Consider the following 26,279-nt stretch of genomic DNA (forward strand, 5'->3'; position numbering starts at 1 on the left):
ATTTAGGATGAATTTCTGAGAATGGGTTACTCTCCAGACACTGGTGCTTAGGTCTGGTCTGAGGGATTTTTCTGATAGCAGTATAGAACATATTGAACCTAAAGGTCGCTTGCTTTGCAAAATTGATGTATAAGATGCAGCCATCTTCAATGTTCTTGCTTTTTAGAAAGCATCACAGTATCTTGCCTAAAAGGGAGATATAAACACTGTAGGGTCTCCAGCCACACTGTCATGTGGTAGCATGGTTGCTAAAGCATGGGTGATTATCCTTAGTAGTCATCCTGGTACTTAGTTTCAGGGTTTTGCAGAGCCACTTGATGCAGAAAGGCATTTCTGGTTCCTTTGGGCACGTGTGCATATAGAATCACAGAATCATTCAGGTTGGAAAAGACCCTTGGGATCGAGTCCAACCATCAGCCCTACTCTACAAAGTTCTCCCCTACACCATATCCCCCAACACCTCATCCAAATGACCTTTAAACACATCCAGGGATGGTGGCTCCACCACCTCCCTGGGCAGCCTATTCTCAACTGTCTGACCACTCTTTCTGTGAAAAATTTTTTCCTAATGTCCAGTCTAAACCTCCCCTGTTGGAGTTTAAAGCCATTTCCTCTTGTTCTGTCACTAATCACCTGTGAGAAGAGACCAGCACCAACCTCTCTCAATGTCCTTTCAGGGAGCTGTAGAGAGTGATGAGGTCTCCCCTCAGCCTTCTCTTCCTCAAACTGAACAGTCCCAGCTCCCTCAATCTCTCCTCACAGGATTTATTCTCCAGGCCCTTCACCAGCTTCGTTGCCCTCCTCTGCACTCGCTCCAGCACCTCAATATCCCGCTTGTATTGAGGTGCCCAAAACTGGACCCAATACTCCAGGTGTGGCCTCACCAGTGCAGAGTACAGGGGGACTATCACCTCCCTGCTTCTGCTGGTCACACTATTTCTAATACAAGCCAGGATGCTGTTGGCTTTCTTGGCCACCTGGGCACACTACCGGCTCATGTTCAGTTGCTTGTCAATTAGAACCCCCAGATCCTTCTCTTCTGCATAGCTCTCCAGCCACACCTCCCCAAGCCTGTAGCCATGCATGGGGTTGTTGTGGCCCAAGTGCAGGACCTGGCACTTTTGGCCTTGTTGAAGCTCATCCCGTTAATGTTGGCTCACCGATCCAATCCATCCAAGTCTCTCTGCAGTGCCTCCCTATCTTCATGCCAATTGACATTCCCGCTTAACTTGGTGTCATCTGCGAATTTATTGATAATGCACTCTATGCCCTTATCAAGATCATCAATAAAGATGCTGAACAGAAATGGTCCTAACACCGAGCCCTGAGGAACACCACTTTTGACCGGCCGCCAGCTGGATTTAGCTCCATTGACCACCACTCTCTGGGACCGTCCATCCAGCCAGTGCTTGACCCAGCAGACCGTTGGCTCATCCAGGCCATGAGCAGCCAGTTTTTCTATGAGAATCCTATGGGGAACTGTGTTGAATGCTTTTCAAAAATCCAGGTAGATAATATCCTCAGCTTTTCCCTCGTCCAATAGTCAGGTCATTTTGTCATAGAAGGAGATCAGGTTTGTCAGGCAGGACCTGCCTTTCATAAACCCATGCTGACTAGGCCTGATCCCCTGGTTGTCCATTATATGACTTCTAATGGCACTCAAGATGACCTGCTCCATGACCACCTGCATATACATAAAAGCTTAGATGCATAGAAATCCTTTTACATGGGAAAAGACACTTTCTAAATCAGGTTAGGAGATTGATGTCTTTGCTTATGGAATATATATACTGCATGTTTGGAGGGAGTACATGGACAGGTGTAAATTCTGCTTCCAAACTCTTTATAGTATCTTAGACAAATCAGAGGAGTTGCATGTTACTGATGAACAACTCTCAAGGCTTGCTGCTGTACTTCTTGCCAGTGCTTGTCTCGCTTCTCTTCCTTGCTCTGGCTGATGCCTGTGGAAAACTGACTGCTTTTTCTTTTTTCCTTGGTTTGTGGCTCAGCACAAAATCTGAAGAGCACTGTGAGCTGGTGCAAGGGATGGTGGTGGGATGGATGGGGAATGTCAGATTTCCCCTTTCAACTGTCTCTGGTAACTTCATCCTCTGTTATATTACCTGATTTGTTATAAAAGAAGAAAGTAGATTTCTTCTAATCACTGAAAGATTAGGAAAATGCTCTTACAAAATAAAAATGATGAAAAGTACAGGCCCAGCTGTTCCAGTTGTACCTAATCTTCAGACTGAGGTTTTTGTGTATTCTCTCCTGCTTCTTACCCTAGGTTTGCTGTGGAGAGAGGAAAGCAGACTGTATATGAAAAAGCAGTAAATCAGTAATAGCTCTTAGTTTATCATTCACTCGTCTCTAACTACCAGACTCTGTTTTAAATGTGAGATGAATCCTCAGTATTTGCTAATCCAAATTCATCCTCATTTCTGAAGGTGAGCACAACTATCTTCCTATCGTCAGCAGATTGGCATCTGTAAATGAGGGAGATTTTAGAGGGATTGCCTTATTATTCTGAGCCCCATGCAGCTTCCAAATCCGAGCAGGTGTTATGTTTACTTACTTCCCTGACCGTGGAAGCTCTGAGAGCTCAGGGAAATAGCTAGAAATAAAATTATTGAATGTCAGCTGAAATCTTATAAGTGATTTCATAGCACTACTAATGTGGGTGAATAGCTTTGCAAATGCAGTCCCTTTCTACCTTAAAATGTATTTCTGTATTTAAAGGGTTCTTTCTTTTGGGAGGTGGGGAAATAATCCGACACTTTTGCCTATGTAAAATCTCTGTTTTTAAGCTTAAATACAAGGAAAATAATTTATAGGCTTGCTTAGTGATGCTGTGGGAAAATGTGTGTGTTGAGACTGTTCAGAATCATCTCAAAGTAGATTTAGAAAGTATGATTCCTAACATGCTCTAGGGGAAAAAAAGTACTGTTTCTGCTGCAAGCTGAATCAGTCCTTGAGCGTGTCAAGAAAGAATACCACTTTTCAAGTGAGTTTTGGAACGAATCCAGGGTGCTTGTGAGGTGACGTTTGTTGTCTGAGTGGTCTGTGTTATTCCAGCTGGCCCTATACTAAAAGTTAACTCTTGCTTGCTGCCAGCTTCTTTCTTGAGAGCAAATGGGTATCTGTAGCTTTGGTCAAAATAAAGTTGTTAGACATCCTGTGGATCGTAAACATACTTCTGTCTCTTTCCATTGTCGGTCCATGGTGAGTCTACCATTCCTTGATGGCAAATGATCTCCTCAAGGGTACTTTACACTCTATTTCAGATCCTGGAGAACTGGGAATAGAAATAATTTTCTTTATGAAGGATTACAGTGGTGCTCACATGCTCTTTTTGCTACTGATTAGACAGTTTTCCTACCGTATGTGCGGATAGTTTTGTTTTCCCGCAACTCTGCTCTCTACTTTTTGATCTGACATATACAACAAATTACATTCCAAGATCATTGCAGTGTTTGATACCAGCTTTAAGAAGAAAAGGAAATTTGATGTTGATCAAGCTCTTTGACACAAAGGAAAAAAAGCTTTGAGGTTGTTTTGGATTTCTGAGAAACACTGATTTGTCGTGCCAGGAAAGTCAAGTTGTGGGATTACAGCGACAGTGAATACTAAATATGAAATATAATCCTAAGAAAGCTTCAGCAGAAGATGAAGATGAGCATAAGGGAGTGTAAGTGGTGACACAGAAACAAAAATCAAGTTCTTCAAAGTGTACATTTGGAGTAGTTTGTCTCCTCTGCATCTCGCAGCAGAAGTGAAGGACTGCCACCTGCCTCCATGGTTCAACGCAGAGAATAGTATGTGGTTTTCAGTCTCCTCCAGACGCACTTGCTCGCTATTAAGCTAAGAAGAAGGATCCTTATGTCAGATATCCATTCCTGATTTAGTCCGTAGAAAACATAAAAGGGAGACAACATCATAACAGCCACTTGGAATAAAACGTTGAAGATTTGAGTGCTGTGACTTCAAAATGGTAAGAGGCATAGTTACCAGAAGCTAAAACCACAGTTGATTTGGGGTCCTCAGAAATGTTTGGTTGTGCCAAGTTTAGATTCCTATCTGTAGGAGCATGGCTTTCTATAGAAGTTGAATGCTTATGATAATTAAAGCTGGATTAAACAAAGCGGCACCTATACTTCTTTTTGTATGATAATGCAGTAGGATGGTGTTGGACCATACAGAAATCACAGAATCCATCTTGGTTGGAAAAGACCTTGAAGATCATCCAGTCCAACCATTAACCTCACACTGACCGTTCTCAACTCCATCAGATCCCTCAGCGCTATGTCAGCTCGACTCTTCAACCCCTCCAGGGATGGGGACTCCACCACTGCCCTGGGCAGCCCATTCCAACGCCCAACAACCCCTTCAGGAAAGAAATACTTCCTAAGAGCCAGTCTAAACCTTCCCTGGCACAACTTGAGGCCATTCCCTCTTGTCCTATCACTTGTTACTTGGTTAAAGAGACTCATCCCCAGCTCTCTGCAACCTCCTTTCAGGTAGTTGTAGAGGGCGGTGAGGTCTCCCCTCAGCCTCCTCTTCTCCAGACTAAACACCCCCAGTTCCCTCAGCCGCTCCTCGTACGACATGTGCTCCAGACTCTGCACCAGCTTTGTTGCCCTTCTCTGGACACGCTCAAGTAATTCAATTGTCCTTTTTGTAGTGAGGGGCCCAAAACTGAACCCAGTAATTCAGGTGCAGCCTCACCAGTGCCGAGTACAGGGGTAAGATCCCTTCCCTGTCCCTGCTGTTAATGTTAACCTCAGTCTGTTGTTGTTGTAGTGGCCAGGGCCATGGGTATGTAGACATAAGGTCATCTTGTGCAAAGCTAGGCTGAGTTTCAACTGCCTGTCTGCTTTCCCTAACAAGAGTAAAATACAAAAGGTAGGAAGGAGTAAGGGCCAGATTATAATTGTTTTGCAGAGGAAAAGCATGGTCCTTGAGGTTGATGAATGTAACAGTAGAACTTCTGAGTCCTTCAGTGAGGAGCTGCTTGTAGCATAAACAAGTCTGAGGCAGGCAGTTGATTGAAGTGTTTGTTTATTCTTGTGGATCTTAAGAGGTCAGTAAACAGAATTTACTCTATGGACTCTACTGCAGCAATATGTTAGTTAAGTTTGAGATGATGCTGATGTTAAGCAATTCCTTAAGGCAACTTCCTTGTTTGCAGCTCCACAAAGTCAAAGATGGCAACAGTAAAAACTCATTTTGATGTTTACAGCACCTAACTAATTGAAACTCAGAGGCAGGTAGTGTTTTATAGCCAACTTATTTAAAAAAAGAGACTTTCCAAACACTGTCAGAAAAATGCTATGAAGTTGAGACCTGTCTGTAGTGAGACTCAGGCAATATTAAATTCAGATACATCATTCTCACAACTGGTGTAAGAACTATTTCTGGGGTATGTTGCAATCAATATTCTTCCTTGTGTTGAACATCAATGTCTACTCTGTAGGAGGAGTGACAGTATCAGGGGAGAAGAATCCATGTCTCCTTTAATGAGATCTGTTAGGTTGCTGCATAGCAATCATCACATAAATCCACTGATTGCTGTTTAAGTCTTTAGTCAGTATGTTCTCTGGTAGCTATTTTTCACCATGCCATATTACCTAGGGGAAAATGAATTAATAATGCATCTAGTCTTGGATATGTATGTTTAATGGATGATCTCACATCCTATCTTGAAGTCATACTGCACAGAAGAAACCCTGTTGTTATTGATCTTTGAGGTTTAGCACATAAAGAACAGAAAAATGTAATTGTGCTTACCCAAAATTTTCTTTAACTACTAAGGACTGGCACACCGGTGCCAAGTGGATCATCTAGAAGAGCAAAGGAAGTTGGTACCTAAAGATTTTGGATATGGACAAAATTTCTCAGACATTGTTACATGAACAAGTATTGAGATTTTTTTTGTGGAGTGTATTGCTAATACAATATTTAATTTAGGAAAATGGAATGGAGTGGTGACTACAGGGGGAAAAAAAAATTAAGAGGTGGGAACTTGAGTGAGTGGATCTTTGCTGTACAGGTCAGGTTGGTCTGTCTGAGATTGGGTCTGTATTGTTCTGCTGCCAAACTGAGCAGGCTGGAAGGCTGTTGTACCGAGTCAGCAGAGATGGCTGTTTAGGGAGGAAAGAGTGGGGGATTTTTTTCCCCTGTTCTGTACGTTCAGTATACATAATGATTCTGTCATGCAAAGCAGCCTCTCTCTTAAGCTTACAGTTTTGCAAAAGCATAAGAACTTACTTTAACCTAGTAAATCATCTTAGCCCATTTTTCTTATATGGAATCACTCCATATCATGCCTTTTTTTGTGTTTTGCCCTTCCTGGATTCATATGTTCCAAACAGTGGGAGTTTCCACCAGTTCCCTTGGGAAACTGTTATGAGGTCCAATGAGTTTTGTTCCCGTTAACATGGTGCTTACATTTTCCTTTAATTTTATGTTATTAGTCCTTAGGCATGAACTCATGCTTATATCTATTTATGGCCTAAACTTCCATTGTCTTCCAGAAATCTAGTGATCTTCTGCTCTTCTCTTAAGAAATCACGTTTGGTAATTTGGTGAAGGCTGTAAATTCAATCTCTGGGTCTTTAAACGCCCACCCCTTATCCCCTGCCATGCTCTCCATCTCTATTTCTAGGGTGATCAGGGCTCTCCAGGAGGAGCCCAAAGTCTAGTGAGAATTTCCTCCTCCCAGAACAGTTGCTGATGACATCCTGTATGCAAAGAGTACCTTCAAATAAATGGAAGGTTTCACAAACGTACAGATAAAATTATTCGAATTTGCCAAATACTTTCTAAGAGGGCCATGTTGGCTCTGTAGAAATACATAGATGGCATTGTAATTTTAATTCTTTGCTGGAACAGACTATACATCTGACTTATATAAATGCTATTGTTTAAAGGCATATAAGGTTGTTCCTGAAATATGTGCATTTTCTCTTTAAACATAAATCTTCTTTGAACTCCAAGCTGAACTAGATAGCACAAGAGACTGGCTTGATAAATAGTTTAACTGATTCGCTACATTGTTTAGCTGAGATTCACTTATTTTTAGTTTAAAAAGGAAGGAAATGCAAAAGTTGAGGCTGAAGCTCTGTCCGTAACTTCTCCCATCATCTATGGGCAGTGCACAGATAAAATTCTGAGGGGCGGTTGTAGCTCTGATGTAAATAGGCCTTTTGTAGTGATAAAGGAGAGCAGCCCCCTTAGATTCATACTCCTTGTTACCTGTAGCTGATGGACTCAGCTGCCAGGGACAAACTAAGGACAGAACTTCATTCTATAGCTGCAGCCTGGATAAAGACTGATGCTCTCTTACCTAACTGCTAGGTTTCTTATCCCTTCTGTATAAAGGAAGAAGTATTTGACCGCTCTTGTCAGCTTCATATAAAAATACCTTAACTAAGTATTAACCTAATACAATCTTACTTGCTTTTGTAACGTTTCTGTGACTTCCCCAGTTTGATTTCTCTTCTTCTCTCTTTCTGCTTCCATTTTTAGATCATGTTTATCTCTTATCCTTTTGATATCTTTAATAACTGCCTCTTTTTCTTCACCCCCCTCAACTACTTCTCTCTGCATCCTTTTTCCCTTTTCTCACCATATTTCCATTTTTTGAGATGCATTAACAGATTTGCCAATTAGTTGATGTTTAGGAAATTTTTACTTTTGGAATTACTGTGTCATTACTACTTTGACTGACAATCGGGTAAAGTCTGGATGGAGAGAGTGTGCCCTTTTAGATCAGCATATAGAATTACGGAGGAAGGAAGAAAAAAAAAAAAAAAAACCCAACCTAGAACCATAACCTGAGAGTAGCTTTGGGCTCACAGGACTTTTTCAGTCCTGAAGAAGCAGCAGCAACCTGAAGTCAAGTAGATGTTGAGAGCAGAGAGGGTATTAGTCTCTGTCAGTAAGGTCTTTCCTGCCTACACAGTTGAATGATAGAGAGTGGAAATGACTTAACACTAACAGTTGTATTTTGACAGAACAACTGGTGTGCAGAGGAGCGGGGGCTGAACTCTAGGGGAGGAAAATTGGTCTACAGGTGTCTGAGAACAAGTAAATTCTCGGACATGTTATAAAAACTAAGTATTAAAGGTGGACAGGGAAAGTAGGGAAGGTTCACAGAGAGATACACGGAAGCATCTTGGCAGGGAAAGGCTGGGCTGTCGGCTTTTATAGCAGGGAAAGTGGATTAAACATGAAGATTTTTTTTTTTTTCATTTTTTTAAAACAACCTTAGTATGTGTGACCTTAGCTAATAGTCGCTGCAGTGCAGCTGAGAAGTGGTAATTGTTCAGCTGGTAACTCAATTATTTCTGCTCTTGTCCCTGTCCCCTGGGCCTCAGTGGCAGTTCTGGCCAGGGGATACTTTTAGCTCCTGCATCCTCCTTGTCCATGCAAAGCACCTCGAGTCCTGGGGCTCCTGGCTGCTTCTGTGGTGTCCGCAAGACTCTGAAAAATGGCTCCTGTCAGTTTTCACTCTCTTTGCCTTGCAAAAGCCCTGATCTGCAAGGAAGGCACTAGAACGTGCTGTCAGCGAGCAGATAACACTGCACTGATTTATATGCTGTTCTCATCTGTAAAGTTTTCCATTGCAGCAATGGATCCTTTTGTGTTTAGTCTTCATTTTTGTTTTGTTTTAAAGATTTTGATAATTCTGTTGCCTATTGGTAAAAGTTATTTTTTCCTATATTGTTCTATATTCTTGAATTTTTCTAGCTGTGTAGATTGATGACAGTTGCTTGTTAGTTAAATGCTTTTTTCTTTGTAGGTATGAAACAAGTTCTGATCTATCTTATAATGCTAGAATTATGGGGTTTTAAAACTTTAAAAAAGTGATCTTTTCAAAACTGTCAGATTATGTCATGAGCAAATCTTTTTTTTTCTTGCAGTGATGTAGAAATGATTTTGGATGGTTGAAGGTAGTGCTTGGATCAGCACTAATGCTGTGTGACAGCAGAAATGTTTCATTTCTTGTTGTGACAAGAGTAACAATTGGTAATTGATAAGTGTGGGGGAAAAGCTTTACATGTATATACATACAGAAAAATCTCTAAGAATAACTGTCATTTAAAATGTAATTTAAAAAAAAGCACTGTCCAAACAAAACAGAGGAAGATTAAAGCAAAGCCTAACTGATGGTGCTTTCAGAAGGAAATCTTGCATGCTCAAAAGCTACCACTACCTAAAAGTTCTTAGTTTCTTAAATTTTTCTTTCTAATTCCCTTAATGTCAGATAGGTAAGGGTTATGCTACATTAATCATACATGTGCTCACAGTTCTTGCCAGTAGCGTAGCCTTCCAGCTGTTTCGACTTTGAAACAGCTGCAAATCTTACGTGAGTAAAAAATTGAGTTGACAAAACTTTTGGATATAAACCAGTCCATATTTGCTTCCTTCCAAAATTAATCTTAAACGACCTGAAGCATTCTAATATACAAACAACTAATGAACATGTTAGCATTTGTTTAAACTGTGATAAGTCAGACTTTTGTGTAAGCTTGCTTGTATGAGAGGAGTGGCGAGGGCTGGGAGCAGTAGCAGGGAAGCAGGAGGAAACATAGGGATAGTGTGTGCTTTTCTCTTTGACCCATTTAGGCTGCAGTCTCACATTTGCTTTAAGTCAATCCACGTGTACGCTGCTGCTGACAGCATTTCTCCTCACCCCAGACACATTCTGCTGCCGTTAGGGCTTGGGAGGCTGCTTGTTGAGTTATATGAGGGAACTGGTCCAACTGAAAATTTAAGTTTTTGTTGTTTGGGCTGATTTTCAGTAGAGCGAGTTCCCTCATCTGTATCTGCATGCTGCCCCGTAAATGTCACACCGGAGATGGGAACGCTGTCTGCAGCAACAGCTTGGGCTTTAGCTTGACTTAAAACAGTCGTGATCCAATACCTTCAGATGCTAGTGAATCAACAGACTGGGGTTTTTGCCATTGTTTTAATGTCAGCATTGGCTGTGGTTTTCCAACTCTTGACACCAGAAGTGAAGTTCAGTTAAGACTTCATTAGCATAAAGTTCTTTAGCTGTATTAAAAAAAAAAATTAAGGATAAGAAGCAAGCATGCCACTGTCTGAGGATGGTGGGACAAGATTGGCAATAGGTTAGGCACAGCCATGAATAAACCGTATGGCTTCTAGTCTGTTGTTGAAGCAGGGGTAGTAGTTAGATGGATAACATGAATTCAATGGCAGCAGTAGAAATACCACCTGCGAGGGAAGCAGAATTCCAGGAACTGAATGCAGAAAGTCAGAGGAACTGCTTATGATGCCAGATTTTTCAGAGTGGGAAAGGCAAATTAATTCAAATGGCCAGTTGCTGTATATGCAAAGAAGCTGCCCATGTGGGAGTGGTATCATATAATCAGGGAATGGAAAAAGTGCTTGAGGAGGGGGGTGGGGGAAGTTATGTGGGCGCTTTGCAGGCCTGCTTTGGCATTAATGGAATACAAGGGCCAGTTTTGATGGAATGAATACTTAAAGAAGTACAGATAAGTGCTGGGAAGAGACATTAACAGCAAATTTTCTAGGTGAAAGAAAAGTAGCTTAGTATCAAATATTTAAGAAGTGGTTGGGGTAGTGACCACTATCTGGATTTTTAGGTCATTAATCTTAAAGTTGCATGCTAGTTCTCTTTAGCTGAATGAATGAATGAATATTTGACATGCGAAGGAAGGGCTTTACCAGGAGAGATGGGGAGCTGCACCTGGTGGCTGGGGCGTTCTCATGGGAGGCAAAATGGATGGGTTGGATTGTTGTCAGCAGACAGAGAAATTGAATACAGGTCTCTGTGCTGAGATAGTCTGGTTCTGGCCCTAAGAAGATAAAGTGGAGGCATCAATCCTTCAGTAAACAGGTCTGGATTAAGTCTTTTTTTTTTTATTTCACAAGGTTATTTTTAACAAGGATCAGTTTACTGGTTTGGTTTTCCGTGCATCCCCATGAACAGTTGTGCTGGTGCAGCTGGTGGAATATCACAGGGAAGGAGCCAGGAACTGTTTTCCTCTGCTGAGATAACAGGAACAGAGCATACCCTTGGGCACTCCCCGAAGCAGGTCTGCCAAGTGACACAGGCACTGGGAGGCATCAGTCAGAAGGGGACCGAGCGTGCACAGACTCCAGGCTGCTCAGCCCTGAGACAGGCACATCCCGTGGAGAAACCGGGGAGTTCTGTGGAAGAGCAGGGGTCTGAGGACGTGGGGTACACCCACAGTTAGGTGGTGGTGAAGTGGGGATTTGGGGCTAGGTGAAAGTTAGGCAGAGCGTGGGAATGAGGCCAGCATGTTCATCACTTTTCTCATAGGCAGTTAGGTGTTACTGGGAATAACTCTTAGCTATCCTTAATAAAATTCAAGTTGTTATTATGCTGGGTCAGGACTGCTGTAATGTCCTACTGTGCTGCTACTTTTTACTGGTCGTTGGCCTTTTTCATTATAGGCTCGCAGAGATGAAGCTGCTTCTCACTCATGGTATTGTGTGTGTTGCTGGAAATGCTCGGTGTGATCGCTGCAGCCATCGCCTTGATTTCCTCCCTGCCTCCCCCCATTGTTTGGGCATTAAATATTTTCTTCTTTGATCATGGGATGTACCCTTGATTAGGCTTCTGGGACCAGACTTCATAAGAGTATCTCATAAGAGTATCATACTGATATTCCTGGACTTTCCCTGTTGTGGCTTTGTTTATTTTACTTATTTGTAATACAAATAACATAGAAGCCTGGCATGGAGCTAAGAGCAGGAAATTCATTCAGGCCTTGAGCTGGGACTTGTTGAAATTGAAAGATATGAAGAGCATGCAGGGATGCCCACATATAAAAACTGCTCTTTTTTCCCCTTTTTTGGGAGTTCTTTTGGGAAGCCTTTTCCAAGAAAGAAAAGGAATGAAAACCCAAATGTAGAATAAAATCTGCATATAAAATTCAGTCAGTAAAGTAATTCAAATTCTGGAAATGAATACCCAAGCAAAAACCATCCAAAACGTTTCCTTTAATAGAATCTAATGTTTGTTACCATAACAATCCTTTTTGGAGAAAAAGGAAAAAAAAAAAAAAAAAGGCTTAGTGCTGTTAACATGACACCATTGCCAGATTCAGGTGGTGCTAGTTTCCAGGGCCCCTCAAGCAAATTGCAGAAAGGGGGGAAAATCTGTATGCCTGGATTTTGATGATGCAATTTAGTATCGTAATAACAATTCATTTAAGCTCTGGCTGTGTACTGCCTGTTATTTCCCTGGAAGCTTATGCTTTGTACTGAAGAGTACTACTTTGAAATAGCAGTGTTACAGTTTCTGTCAGTCTGAGGGGAGGGTTGAAGATGAGGAGGCAGAAGCCAGATGAGAGTAATATATATCTGTAGCTGCTTGACATTACTGACTTTTAAGGGATCCAAAAAAAAGGTATGCTTCCTCGTGAATAGGGGAGGAGAACAAGATGTTTCTGTAGTAACAAGATCATAGAAGAAAGAAAATTGCTTGTAAAGAATGGATCTGATTTTCCCCCCTTTTCTGTTTTGTTCCTATTAAAACTTAAGCTGCAGTTTTGCTATCAACTGCCTCTTGGGTAAACATTTAATATTATCAAGATTTTCTGCAAATCTATCTTTGTGACAGTGATTTCTAGCCTACATGTTTTGTAATAACTACTGTTTCCTCCATCAAAACAACAGAAATTTTCTGAAATAAAAGGATAGTAGCATTCAGTGGTCCTATCTGAACTGACACGTTCAGGTCTTACGTGCCAGTTCAAAGCATTGAGTTTGGCATCAGTTGAGAAGATGATGGTGTTTCTTTCAGCATGCTGGGAGTAGATGGATAGAAACACTTTTTTTAGAAGCTTGGAACTAAAAACTGAAAAGGGCCTTTTGTTTTTATATGCAGATTCAGGAGCGTGATAAACTTTACTACTTGGTAGCCTGGGAACTTGATTTTCTGTGTTGCTTACAGAAATGCAAGCTTTTCTCTCTCTCTTCTTCCCCTGCCTCTCCCTTCACCCCAATGGTATGATGAACCTTTGAGAAATAAATGGGAACTGCCTGGTATGTGTTGTATATGTTGCAAAACTTCAGTAGTTTCTAGACTTTTGTTATTTTGCTCTTTAAAGGAGAGTAATTTTACAGTTTTACTGGTGAGGGAAGGGGAAGGATTTTTGTAACCTTCCTGATGAGCTTGTCCTGCGTTTTTAAAAAGGCACTATTCCTTGTCCTTTTGCCAAAGATGTTTAGACACCACTTTAAATTGCAAGGGCAGCATGAAGTGTAAACTTTGACCTTAAAGGCTCTATTTCTTTTGGTTTAAAAAAAAAATCCCGAGATCTGTCAAAAACCTGTAAGGCCCAAAAGAGACAAATCCTATTGCAAATTACTAATAAACAATGCACCTACTAAGAGAGTTGTTTTACCCCTGTTTATTTTGTCTTATGTTGTACTCTTGCTTAGCGATTTAGAAAAAACCACAGTACTTATTTCTGACTGTTCCACAGAATCACAGAATCATCTTGGTTGGAAGGGACCTTGAAGATCATCTAGTCCAACCGTTAACCTAGCACTGACAGATCCCAACTACACCATATCCCTAAGTGCTATGTCAACCCGCCTCTTGAACACCTCCAAGGATGGGGACTCCACCACCTCCCTGGGCAGCCCATTCCAACGCCTGACTACCCGTTCTGTAAAGAAATACTTCCTAATATCCAGTCTAAACCTTCCCTGGCGCAACTTGAGGCCATTCCCTCTTGTCCTATCACTTATTACTTGGTTCAAGAGACTCATCCCCAGCTCTCTGCACCCTCCTTTCAGGTAGTTGTAGAGGGCGATGAGGTCTCCCCTCAGCCTCCTCTTCTCCAGACTAAACCCCCCCAGTTCCCTCAGCCGCTCCTCGTACGACATGTGCTCCAGACCCTGCACCAGCTTCAGGATGATATTCCTTTATAGTACTGAGATAGCAGCTGAAAGTTTTTCGCGTAGTGTCCTACCCAAACTTTTTTTAAAAACTGTTGTACTGGAGAAAAAGATAAAGTCTAGAAGCTGTTGTCTTGAGTTCTGTTTTATAACCCAGAGCAGGGCAGGGTTTAAAGGTGTGGCAGTTCTTTTCCATCCACTAGAGCAGTTCAATTCATTTGTAACAGTGCAGTGTAATCTGGTGAATATTGAGTTGAACAGATTGCTAATAAATTGCATTGTAATGTTGGATATTCCCACTGTTTTGGCTGAGATCATAATGCTTGTTGCATTCTTGCAGATAGCTGAACCAGCTCACTGCACACTGGGACCATATGGTCAAACTGGTGGAAAGGGCATTAGGCAGCCGTTAGGGCTGATTGAAGCCATGCTGTTAGTCTAGAGCAAACGATAGAGACAGTCAGGAGATAAACAGCAAATGGAAGGTTATAAAATGCCACCCAGCTAGCGAGGAGCAGTGGGAGTATGTTCAAGGGCTGATAGACATAATGCAGAATTGTAGGTTTGCTGGAGGGAATTGCTCATCTTCCCAGCCCTGTTGCTTGCAGCTGCTCTGCAGCTCCTCCCTGCCCTGACCATGTTGCTGAGGGAGCAGTCACTCACGCAAGAAGGGGTCTGAATGCTTAGCAAGCTTTGTGGCTACCATTGCACAGTTATGAGGACTTTTAATGTTGAGGATTGGCAGTAAGAATGGGAATTTGGTCTCTGTTCATGTTTGTCAGCAGTAACTGAAGCACTGGATAGAGAATTTATTTTGATCAGTTATTTTCTTATGCCCAGTTTCTCTAAGTATGAACATCTGCTCTTCAGATACCAACAGATTAGATCGTTGTATTTATAGTTAAATAAAATATTAGAGATGCATTTTTGAGCCCTGAAATGTCAGATTAGGGAGATTGGCTGAAAAGGTTGGAAGTCACAAAATTACATGGTTTTGGTTGTCATCTGACTGGGATGAGGGCACTGTACAACAGTTTGGTACTGTACTGCAGTCCTGGGGCAATAGCCATTTAGCCAATACTTACCTTTTCTTGGAGTTACCTTTTGAATGGAGATGCTTCTTGAATCTGTGAAGGAAACAGGAGTACGAGGTATATTCTGTTCCCTGTGGAGAAATCTAGAAGCATGATTGCTAATGCTAACTTTTCCAGCTTTTTTTTTTTTGGTAGTGTTATATAAGATAAACAGAAAAACAGAATTTTGTTGTCATGTTAAATTCAAGGGGCAAGGGTGGTGATGAGGCAACAACAAAGCTTTTGATCTTTCTTTAGTAAGTAGGAAACATTACAGAATATAAATATTTATCTCAGATGATGCTATAAGCAGTACATTTCTTTCTCATAACAGATAAGGACGAAACCAACTTAGTCATCAAGATACACGTAGCTTCTAAGATGCTTCTTGTCCTGTGTTAAGTTGTTCTTTTTTGGGATCAATGGCAGTGTAACAGTTGTCTTATTTTTCTAAACTATATGACTGACATAATACTACAAAGCAGCTTGAGGGAGTACTAACACACAGAATTAAAGCCTTTGCTGGTCTGCTGAAGGTTGAATAAAACATTCAAAGAAATAGTATTTCCTAAGTGGACAAGTACCTTCCTGTGCTCTTAGATCACTTTGTTATTTGTCAGTAGACAGTGACTGGTCACCCGTAAAGTAATTGCTTTTTAAAATATTGATGCTGGATGAAGAGTTTAGCTAAAAAAGCATATATTACTCAAACAAGCATACTGTTTACCTAGGATGGATTATGATGAATTATATTTCAACATTTGAAATTAAAAGGTTAAATACTCAGAGAATATTAATGGTAGCTTGGGGATGGGACCAGCTCAGTGGGAAAAATAGTTCATGAAAGAAATGGATTTCAAATATCTTCCTCAATGTTATTTTGTTTTTCTTCTGGTATGTTGTGAGTCCTGAATGAGAGTGGTGTTCTTGGGAGGAGGATTACCTGGTAATGGAGACGGGCCAGGGGGGTGCTGGGGGAGAAGACTTATGGATGTTTGTCCTGTTCTTATTCTGCATCTCCAGCTCATTTGGGCTGTTCTCTGGTGTGCGCCCAGGACTGCACCGACCTGGTGCTTGTGGAGCCCGGTGGACCCTGCATACTGGTTCCACCATTAGTCCAAGAGGCATTCAGGAGTGTGTGTGGCTCTTGGCATAGGAGCCACTGTTCTCTGTGTTTTTACAAAAGTTTTACTTTTACAAAAGCTTTACTTAAAATCAAAATTCAGACAACACTTAAAATTGCTGAAATTGTTTCTTGTTACTAGCTGCCTTTGAGGACATTGAGTTGGACCATCTTACTTAAAGGGAACGCTGTGCACTTGCTGCTGCAGTGATTCCAGTCTGGATCTCCCTGCAGCCAAGGGAGAGGTATATGGGCATGATCGTGTCTTTTTTTTTTTTTTTAATGTTTGTACATCTGCATGGAGTACCTAAAATCTTTACAGATGACAGTTCTTTGCGTCTTCATCCCGGGAGCTAAGCACGGAAAAATACAACCAGATAAAACAGGAAGCTTAAGTGATAGGAAGAGGGGGCTTTCCATAGCCTTGCTGATCCATGGTGGCTTCTGGAGTGGACTTGCTTGGGCAGGGGTTGATCAGGAAAGCTGCTTTGTTGCCCCTGCAAAAACAAATTTTAGTACTCAATTCTAAGCACATTCTTTTTGCCCACAGATGAGTACAAACCAATTCTTTCTTAGGGACATAGAAGTCTTGATCCTGCTTCAGCATACAGGTTATAGAACATGAAATAAAATTCAGGTGAGGGCGAGTGCTAGTTAATATCATAGTTTTGAGAAGATGTCATATTTGTATTTGAGGCTGGTGAGCACCAGTCCAGGACCTGCTGATGGCAGTAGAAAAACTATTCACTTAATGGGCTTTGGATTACTCTTGAGTAGCTTATTGTACCCACACCTCCTGCAAAAGGTAACATATCCTTCCTCTGTCATTACTTCTTCATCCAAATGTGTTACACCTTGTTGACCAATGTGCCTTAAAGGAGATCTTGTTGGTGAGTGCAGTAATTGCCACTTGTGCGGGAAGGAGAAGCCGTCGCTTGGTGGCAGCTCCTGTTTGGCCGGAGTCTTGCTGACCCTGGCTGTGTGTCTGGAGTCACTTTTTATTAAAGCTGAATTGAAGCAGCATCTTTGGCAGACAGCTGATAGGAGGTTAAGCATTTTTACCATGTTATTAGTGATGATGGTGTAGGGATTTGCATAAAATTAAGATGTGCGGTCTATGCAGGTGCTGGCGTTGTTCTGGTAAGCATGGTGTGGTCATCATCGCTTTCTGTGAGCAGTGGTGACTGAGGCGCGTGGCAGTCGTCGTGCCCCCTTCAGCAAAGCTACTCATGACATCTCTGAAGGGAACAGAAGAGTGTTTCCTGTAAATACATGTACTGGAAACATCTGCTTGGCACATTGAAGCAAAGGATTTTTCTTGATGTGTCATCTGACCCCATATGCTGAGGAACTTCAGTGCTCTGTTTTCCTCATGACTTCCCCCATCTTTTTTTCTTAAGCTGTCTTTTCGGCATACTCTTCCAAAGCTGGAGCTGTAAGGATGGCCCAGACCTTGCTTCCTGCATCTGTCCGAGCAGCTGTACCGCTTCCTGCCATGAGTCATCTGAAACACACTTTTTTAAAAATTATTTTATTTAAGGGTGAAGGCACATTTGTTTTCCTGAAGCCACAAACGAATCTTGGCAGTCTGGCAGCCAAGCCTTGAATGAAGGCTCGGGTGTGAAAGTGTTCAGAGGAGGGAAGTGCCTTCCATTGGTGGTGATCATGGAGCAGAGCTCCTTTCCTTGTGGGCTTTGGTTGTGGTCAGAGGAACTGCAAACTTCATCACTTCTTGGAGAGCTCAGCAAAATGTCTCCTCTGTTTGCATGTCAGCGTCAAACACGCCATGACCTCTGGTTTTCAGAAGTTCGTGCTAATTGTCAAATGATGTTAAGGGAGGGGGGGCATAATCTTTTGCCAGAGAAATCTTGGCTATATTTTGGATCCTCTCTGGAGCTGATATTTGCAGCTTTGTTTTCCAGGGCTCATCGATTGCATGTATTTCAATTCTAGCAATCCAAAACGAGGTATTTTTTGTCCTGAGGAGCAGAGGATATATAATTCCTGGAACTTGAGAGGTTACTGTATTTCACATAGAGATGAAATCCAAAATCCACCCCCTCAGTTTTGTCTTTAAAAAAAAAACACCAAAAAAGCCCCAACCCAAAACCACGTTAACTACAAAGTTGTTAAGCATTTTTTTTTTTTTTCCTTGTTAATTTTTCTAGGGAAACGTCAGATTCACCACTTGGGAAACCAGCTTCAACTCAATCAACATTGCCTGGATACTGCCTTTAATTTTTTCAAGATGGCTGTGAGCAAACACCTAACTCGGGGGAGAAAGATGACCCATGTAATTGCTGCGTGTCTCTACCTGGTGTGTAGGACAGAAGGAACTCCTCGTATCCTTTCACATTTAAAATAAATAAATAAATAAAAGACATACCTTTAGCAAATCGACTATCCCAGTTAGACCTTGTTTCAAAATTTGAAAAGGTAAGTGTTTAGGAGCTAACTTTGTTACTATTGTTTGTATATGATGAAGTGAATGGGAGCTTTTCCTGTGATTCAAGTAAAACTTTTCTCTTTCTAAATGTACAATGCTTAGTATTTGCAAGGAGCTATAAATGTTACTCTACCTCCCATCAATAACTAAATTTCTTCTTTCTCAACATTTTTCTTCTAATATAAGAATGCACTTTTCCTGTGCTTTGCTAGGCATTACTTGGTTTTGGTGTATTTCTTTATTGGTTTGTTTTACTTCTTTAGAACAAATGAAAATTAACCCCAAGCCTCCTGCAGTGTCAGTGTTAAAGAACAGATTAGAGTTCTAGTAGGTTTTCCATCAAGATACTTGGATTTCCTTCTTTTAATGCTTGTGGGAAGGACTCACCTCCGTTTTAGTTTTGGGAAAAAATGCATTTCATAAACTCTGAAATTTGCTCAAAGATCATACAGACAATCAGTGGCTAGAGGTGGGACTGCGCACAGGTCAGATTTGCAAGTGAGTACTCCTTGCTCTACACCATCCCTATTTTTATTTTGTAGAACTTCATTAAAATCCATGTAAGCTTTAAATACTAATGACCATCCAAATGCATTTGTTTTATATATTTTTATTTCTTTTGTGCTGTATTTCAATTTCTGGAATTTAGAGTTTAGTATCAAACAATTACTTCTGTGTTATTTTACTTTTTTTCTGCTTTAAAGCATATCGTCAGTGTATATTTGATTTGATGCTTTTTCTAGATTGCTGTTCTTATTCTATGTTTTAGCAGTTGAACAGCTTAGCTTTCCTTTTAAGATTGAGGTGATTTTTTTTATTTTTTTTTTTACTTTCAGAAACTATATTCAGTATTCTTAAATCCGTGCTTTCTGATAGTAGCAATTAGGTACATTGTAATGTAGCAGCCATCTGTGCACCAAGTGTGGCTAACTTTTTTAGCAAACAAAACATCCTTTGCTTGTTTTATGTCCTTCTTTAAAGTGTTTCAGCATGTATCTCAGGAGGGTGTGCTGGTCTGGTTGACACTTCATAAATACCTAAACTCATTTCCCAATTTGTTTCGTTAAATGGAGATAATAGCCTGTGTGATACTTCACATAAAATACTAGGAGTAAAGTACGAATAAAACTGCAAAGATGGACTCTGTCTTTCTATATCAATATCAGAAAGTACTCTATCTTCATTTGCACAGTTACTGTGCCATCTGGGAATCAAGAAGTGGTAGTGCATGACTGTATGGCTCAATTTTGTTAGTGTTGATTTTTTAAAAAATCCATTAGATAAACTTAATTTTGTAGTTGATATTAAGAATTTAACTGTGTTATGTTGGGAGAGTGGTTCAGCTTCTGTCTGTGTTCTGCTGTTTGGGTTTTTGCTTTGTGGTGGTGTTTTGGTTGTGGGTTGTTTGTTTTGGGTTTTTTTTAAGTATTTAAAGTCCAGTGTAGTTTGACAAACAAACTCCAAATAAATTGTGGATTCTGAACCTTGAAATAGAAGTTCCTTTTCTGGTGTCTTGTCCTTTCATTAGAAACTTGAAAACCTGAGAGCCACAGGTGCATATTGCTGACCTTTGAAATTTAAAATATGTTCAAACCTCCATAGATTAGATTAATGATGATGATCATTATTAATGTGTTATATTTGTTTCGAGCCAGATCTGGCAGTAGAGGCAGGCATGTTCCCAGGGCCTTTGGTCCAGAGGGACCAAGAGCAGGTGTGGAGGATGGCCATGTGCAAGATGCTTTAACAAGAATGAAGATGCATGTTCAGTGTAATAAGCTTGCAGTTGGTTTTGGTCTTTTGGAGAAGCCAGCAGAGGATGGCATGTGAAGAGGAGAAATATGCTGTATGATATACTATACAAAGGACATACAGTATTTGTAACACTTCAAGATTTATATACACTGCTAAGTAGATTCACTGAGTTTAAAGTATTCATTGTCATTGTGTTGGTTGTAGAACTCTATTATAAAGACATTTGGGAGAAATTTAGAAAAGGAAGTTAAAGACTGAAGATTGATGAATGTATTTTAGTGGAAATAAATAATGTGGAAGAAGTAGTGATGGGCAGCAGCATCCTCAGAGCTCAGAGACAACACCATGGGATTGGGTGGCCCAAGTGACTCAGGAATTGTAGAGGCAAGAAGAATTATCTGGGAACAGATTAGTCTCTGAAGTAGGAGAATTCTTAAAAAATATTATGGTAGAAGAAGCAAAGTATGCATGTGGCCTGGGGAGGTGCTGTGGGATGTAGTCAGGGGCTGAAGTGGCAAGAAATGTGTTCTCTCCAGGGGCAGAACCAAAGGAGTGGGAAGCATTTGAAGAGGGAAAACAGGATTTAATTGTGTCTGCATTGAGTTCAGTTTGAGAGTGGAATGTATTTATCTGACATGGATATCTGCTTATTCTTCTTTTTTCATAATGTACATGTCGCCAGCCAGCCTCTGAAAATGTGAGGAAAATTGTAGCCAAGTCTACTGGTGCAGTTTGAATTATGCCTAAATAAACCTCAGCCTGAAACAGAAAAACATTAAGTTCTCCTTGGTTATTATGCATTGTTTAATTAATGCAAAAATGCAAAATATTCTAGTAACACAATTCTTTTAATCTGAAGAAATAGTTCTAGAACTTAGCGAACATAAAAGTTTATCTAAAGTGCAGCTTTTATTTATAGTTCTTTAGAAAGATGTTGTGTGAGATCTGAATCGATTTTACATCAGTTTATGGTTTTTCTTAGTTTATTTGACACAAAACCCCACAATGCAGCGACTTTGACATAGCTTTTCATTTGCCTTGCTTATATTACTTGTCAGCGTTAATGTTTTAAAGGGAAGATGCCTTACTAGCTATTAGCTGGATTTGGGAGGTGTTTCATCCTCTTGAGGAGCTACCTATAAAAACTTTAATTTATTATTCTCTTATAAAATGTGTCTATATTATCAGTGTCAGAAGTAAAGATATAATGCAAAAAATACATCTAAAGGAGACAGTGATTTTTAAATCCTCAGGTTTGATGGAACTGATTGTCCTCCTCCCAGGGCCTGAGCGATGCTGAGCATTTCCAGTGACATCTGACTTCAGCTGGCACTGCCAGCGCTCCGGGCATTTCAGACTCTGGCTCTTAATTTGTTTCTTGGAATAGTAACAGTCCTCAGTTGTTTCTCTTTAATGTTTTGAACAGCTTTTCCACCCCTACATATGTTTGAATGGAAACAAAGGGCTCTTTAGCTGGTCCTGCCGTTCCTGAGAGAGAGAACTTGGGAAGAGCCGGGCATGGTGTTTGAGTGACTTAGGGGCTGAGCTGTAACCCGTGGCTGCCCTAGGGTCACTCGGGAACAATGAGAGCCTGGCCAGGATTTTCCAGGTGGGATATCAGTTTGTTTTAATCAAGGAACCTTTCATTCTGTTTGTAATCCTTTTTACTGTACACAGCTGTTAGAAAAAACTGTACAACTGTCCACTGTTTTGTTTGTAAGATTTTCAAACGCTACCACCTGGGTTTTTTTACAGCAACATTTTACATGGTAAATGTCTTTTATCCCCCACACACCCTCTTCTTAAAATTGTATTTATTTATTCTTTTCCTTTGAAGCTCTCTGGAAAATGTACCCTTAGTTGTAAACCAAATCTTGTCTTGTTAGAGCATAGTAAATAAAACCTATTCCATATGAGAAGAGTCCTCACAAAGTTCCCTCACCAGCTATCTTGTGTAAATATCCCTCTGTTTGCCTCCGGAGGTAAATTAAGGGCAGGTTTTTCCCCCTCTGGTAAATCTGATCAGTCTTGATGCTGGGGGCTCACTGAGCCCTTCCCACCACCTGTGGCTGGGGCAGCCTCCTCAGATTGAGGTTGCCCAAGTTATTCAGGTGGTCTTCAGCAGCTTTGTGTGTTGTCAGAGGAAGGAGATGGGGTCCTCCTGGGGTCAGTCCGAGGCAGCCAACTGAGGCCTCTCTTCTGAGTTGTTTGCAGAAGAACCTTTCTGCTAAACGTCTAAGAAAAATAACCTCAAATTTGAGAGTTGGGAGCAGAAGACTGACAGGAGAAAGTTTGGTGCTTTGGAGTCTTTTACGTGTAAACCTGTGCTGGGTGGGAAAGCAAAAGGCACTTTTCCTCATCTGCTTCCTCTGCCCTGTGAACCTCGCTTTTGTTTGAGGGAAGATCACGAAGGCATTGCAGGATCCCAGCAGGCAAGAAGGATTTGGGAAAAAAAAAAGGCATCTCCTCGCTGAATGGGGCAGTGCTTTGTTATTTCCTATTTGTCTGCAGTATTTGTACTTTATTGCCAAGCTATCTGAATGCCTCCTGGTTTAATGTGTTTATTTTCATGTCACAGTAAGGGAAGTTGAGAGTATTTATCTTCATTTCCAGGTGTAGAACTGAGGCTGTGACACAAAGTTACCCAGAAAATCTGTGATGGAGTCGGGAACTGGTCTCTTTAATCCTGGATTAGTAGGCAGCAGCTACTGAGCCTTTCTGCCTTACTGGTCTTTGCAACAGAAGTTCAGCTAATTTCCTCTTGAGCATTAGCAGGCTCTGTTGGCTTCCATACTGTCTTGGGAAGCTTTGTATAACTTCGCCATGAGAGCCTTTGATGGATACATTCTTTTTTTTTTTTTCCCTACTAACACTTCAAGGTCTATCTTTGCAAGGAAAAGGGCAAGACTTCCTTTTTTATCAGAAATGAAAAATCAGATCTTCAGCAATCTTTTGACCTCTACTAAAAACTTCCTGGACCCAGCAGGCCCTTGTGTTCCCAATTAAAAAGTTAACTTTTGAAATTAGGCTTTAATCAACAAAATTTTAGAGCTCTAGTTAGGGAAGTTAATAAAACCAGTTTCTATTTCTCTTTGGTTAAGGACTTTCTTTTTAGTAACTGACCTTTTACTTTTGATTAAGTACAGTTGCATTCAAAATTTGTTTTGTTCAAGTGTTGAGTGTGACAAGGACATAAGAGATTAAAAATGGATATTAAATTGCGCAGTTAAAGTACATGTAATATTTACAAAAGCAAATTACTTTATTTCATCTCACTAGATTTTTGTGTGTGTGTGTGTGGTAAAGGACGCCAAGATCTTAATTCACAGAAGGTTGAATGAAATATTTTCAGTTGAAAGGGACCTACAATGATCATCTAGTCCAACTGCCTGACCACTTCAGGGCTGACTAAAAGTTAAAGCATGTTATTAAGGATATTGCCCAAATGCCTGTTAAACACTGGCAGGCTTGGGACATCGATCATCCCTCTAGGAAGCCTGTTCCAGTGTTTGACCACACTCTTTGTAAGGAAATGCTTCCTAATGAAACATTTGCTTGGACTTGAAGTCTTGGAAAAGCCTTGTCCACTTCATTTCAAAATGAAGTTTTAAAATTGGTATGCTTTTGGGTGGGTGGATTTTAGTTGGAAGTTTCAATCTATTAATGAAAAATTGCTGCCTTAAATTGGGTGTGGCTATTGTTACCCCATGTTATTTGCATCTATTTCCAAATAGTTCATGTGTTTGGTAATGCTTGGCTTGCATGATCATTCCAATTTGGTACCACAGGAGAAAATGCTGGAGATGTAAGGAAGAGGGCAGCCAGGGACAGAAATAAAAATTTAATTTCTGCACCTTAGTTTCTCCCCGTCACCCTCTCTTCTAGCCAGGGTTGGAACTGCTGAATTTCAACAGCAGGGTTCATGACTTGAAGCCGCCATATCCAGTCTCCTTTTCCATAGAGTGAAGGAGAGCCATATGATTTTTCACTTGCAGTACTGCCTCACATTTTTTTTCCATATAAAGAGATATGTATAAAGCAAGTATGTTACTGAGAATAAGGTGTTTCATGTTTCCCGTTGATGGGAAAGTGGAAGTTTCCTTTCCATGTGCTCTCTGATGTTGTATGCTCTGTTGCGTGGCTCCATTCTCTTCCCCGCTGCATCCCCTTACTGCAAGGGCTGCTCCTGGCTGCTGCCCTGTGCTCGTGGATAGGCGGCAGTGAGGCAGGAGGAGTTGGGGCAGTGTCACTCTCTGGTAGCTTGCCTGGCCTCCAGCTGTATTGCCAGGAGAGTCTGTGTTTCCCTAGGTCCTGTGTCATATCTGTCAGTCCCCTATGGATGTCTTTGTAGTGTGTGAAGTGGTGCTGGGTACTTAAATTGTTCCACTTGTATCTGGTGATTTCCAGGGTTTTTTAAAGAGAATTCCCTCTTGAGAAGAAAATAACCCAAAGCATTTCAGACTGGTTGTATGGCCCTGCACGTGGGGGACAGGGCTGGGGAGATGGTTAGTGGCCCTTGGGTTTTCCTCATGTCCCTTGGCTGGGAAAGCCATAAACCTTACTTGTGCATGACTCAGATGTGGCAGGAAAATTGAGTGATTGCTGACTAGCATTATCCTGCAGGGTGTCCTGTTGCTGAAAGTCGTTGAAGCTTTCTGCAGGGAGACCATAATTTTAATATGGAGATTCTGTACTTGGGTGATTTTCTTTGTCCCTTTAAGTTTTTGAAAATATAAAAAGGGAAGGGAATATTACATTATGGTGTGTGTCAACTCAACGTTTTACTGTTTAAATCCTTGTGCTAAATGTCCATTATGGATGCTGCAGGGAGGGAGGGGAAAAGCTGCTGTAAGTGCAGTAGTGATAACTGACCCACTTAAAAGAGCTGCTCTAATTTTGCATGTTACAGCATCCTGGAAATTCAGATAAGAATGTTGATCTCTCTAGCTAATAGGATTTCTAAATATATCATCCAAAAGAAGCAGGAGGACTGTAATGTTGTAAGTGTGTGTGTTCAGGCTAATGTTTTGTTTAAGAATTGCACACTCTGAAAATCTGCTTTTCTGTTAACTTGTTACTAACTCAGGATCAAACAGTATTTGACCTCTGGTGCTGGCAAGGGGAGACGTGATCCTGCCCCATTGAATTTGCTGACAAAGTTCTCACCAGCTTTTGTGTAGAAGAGTGACCAACTTTTTTCCCCTCAGGATGTTGGTACCCAGCAGGTGGCTCAAATTGTCAACTTTTCCATAATGCAGCATTAAACAAAGTATCTGCAGAGATAGAGAGGGGGACAGGGTCACAAGATGGCCTGTCAAGATTACAGATTTTGAGTGGTTTTGATAGCTTTGTTTTCCTCATTTAAGGGAAATTTTGAACAGTGAAGGTCAAAATAATCCTCTTCTGAAATTTGACTGTAGAAATACTTTTTTGCTTTGCAGAGCAGAGTGTTTCAAGTCTCTCTCTAGGCAGTTCTTTCTCAAAGCATGTCGATGGATACAACTGCTGAAAACCATGGGGTTTGCACTCAATAGAGCTGTTGCACTTAGATTGTTTTAATTTTGGAGATCTTTGCCCTTGCCCATCATAACTTTCTGTGTTGGGACAAAACCAGGCATCATGGTCCCTCTTTGAAAGGAAAGGACAGGCTTTACTGTGTAGGCTTCTGGATTAGATCCACTGAAGCCTTTGTTGCTGTGGGCTTGAGTTCCATTATGGGCAGGTAGAAGTGTTTATTGTTTGGCAGTCCTGTGCTCTGTCACCATGTCGAGTCTTGTGTAACACAGAAATACCTACAGCAGAAGCATCTGAGCCAGATTTTTAATGCGTGTAATAGTGGTCTGTTATTGCGTGCCTAAAAGTAATAATTAATAAAATTCATTGTATGGTCTATCCTCTTAGTAATTAGGTTCCAGTTTGGGGTTTCTGAACTGATGAGACATTCTCATGATAAAGG

General features: G+C 41.0%; 1 protein-coding gene across 2 annotated transcripts in view; it reads left to right on the plus strand.

Moving 5' to 3' along the window:
- Positions 1 to 26,279, plus strand: part of BRF1 (BRF1 general transcription factor IIIB subunit) — a 181,262-nt gene that overhangs the window by 28,416 nt on the left and 126,567 nt on the right. Inside the window, exon 3 of one of the 2 annotated variants that reach the window (XM_074869047.1) lies at positions 18,291 to 18,464. In XM_074869047.1, the coding sequence (XP_074725148.1) occupies positions 18,291 to 18,464 (174 nt within the window). Of the gene's footprint in view, positions 1 to 18,290; positions 18,465 to 21,798; positions 21,933 to 26,279 lie in introns of those variants that run through there. The other variant, XM_074869049.1, reaches the window with a different exon arrangement.

Source organism: Strix uralensis, chromosome 4 (genome assembly GCF_047716275.1).
Source record: "Strix uralensis isolate ZFMK-TIS-50842 chromosome 4, bStrUra1, whole genome shotgun sequence".
In the NCBI taxonomy this organism is placed as follows: Eukaryota; Metazoa; Chordata; class Aves; order Strigiformes; family Strigidae; genus Strix; species Strix uralensis.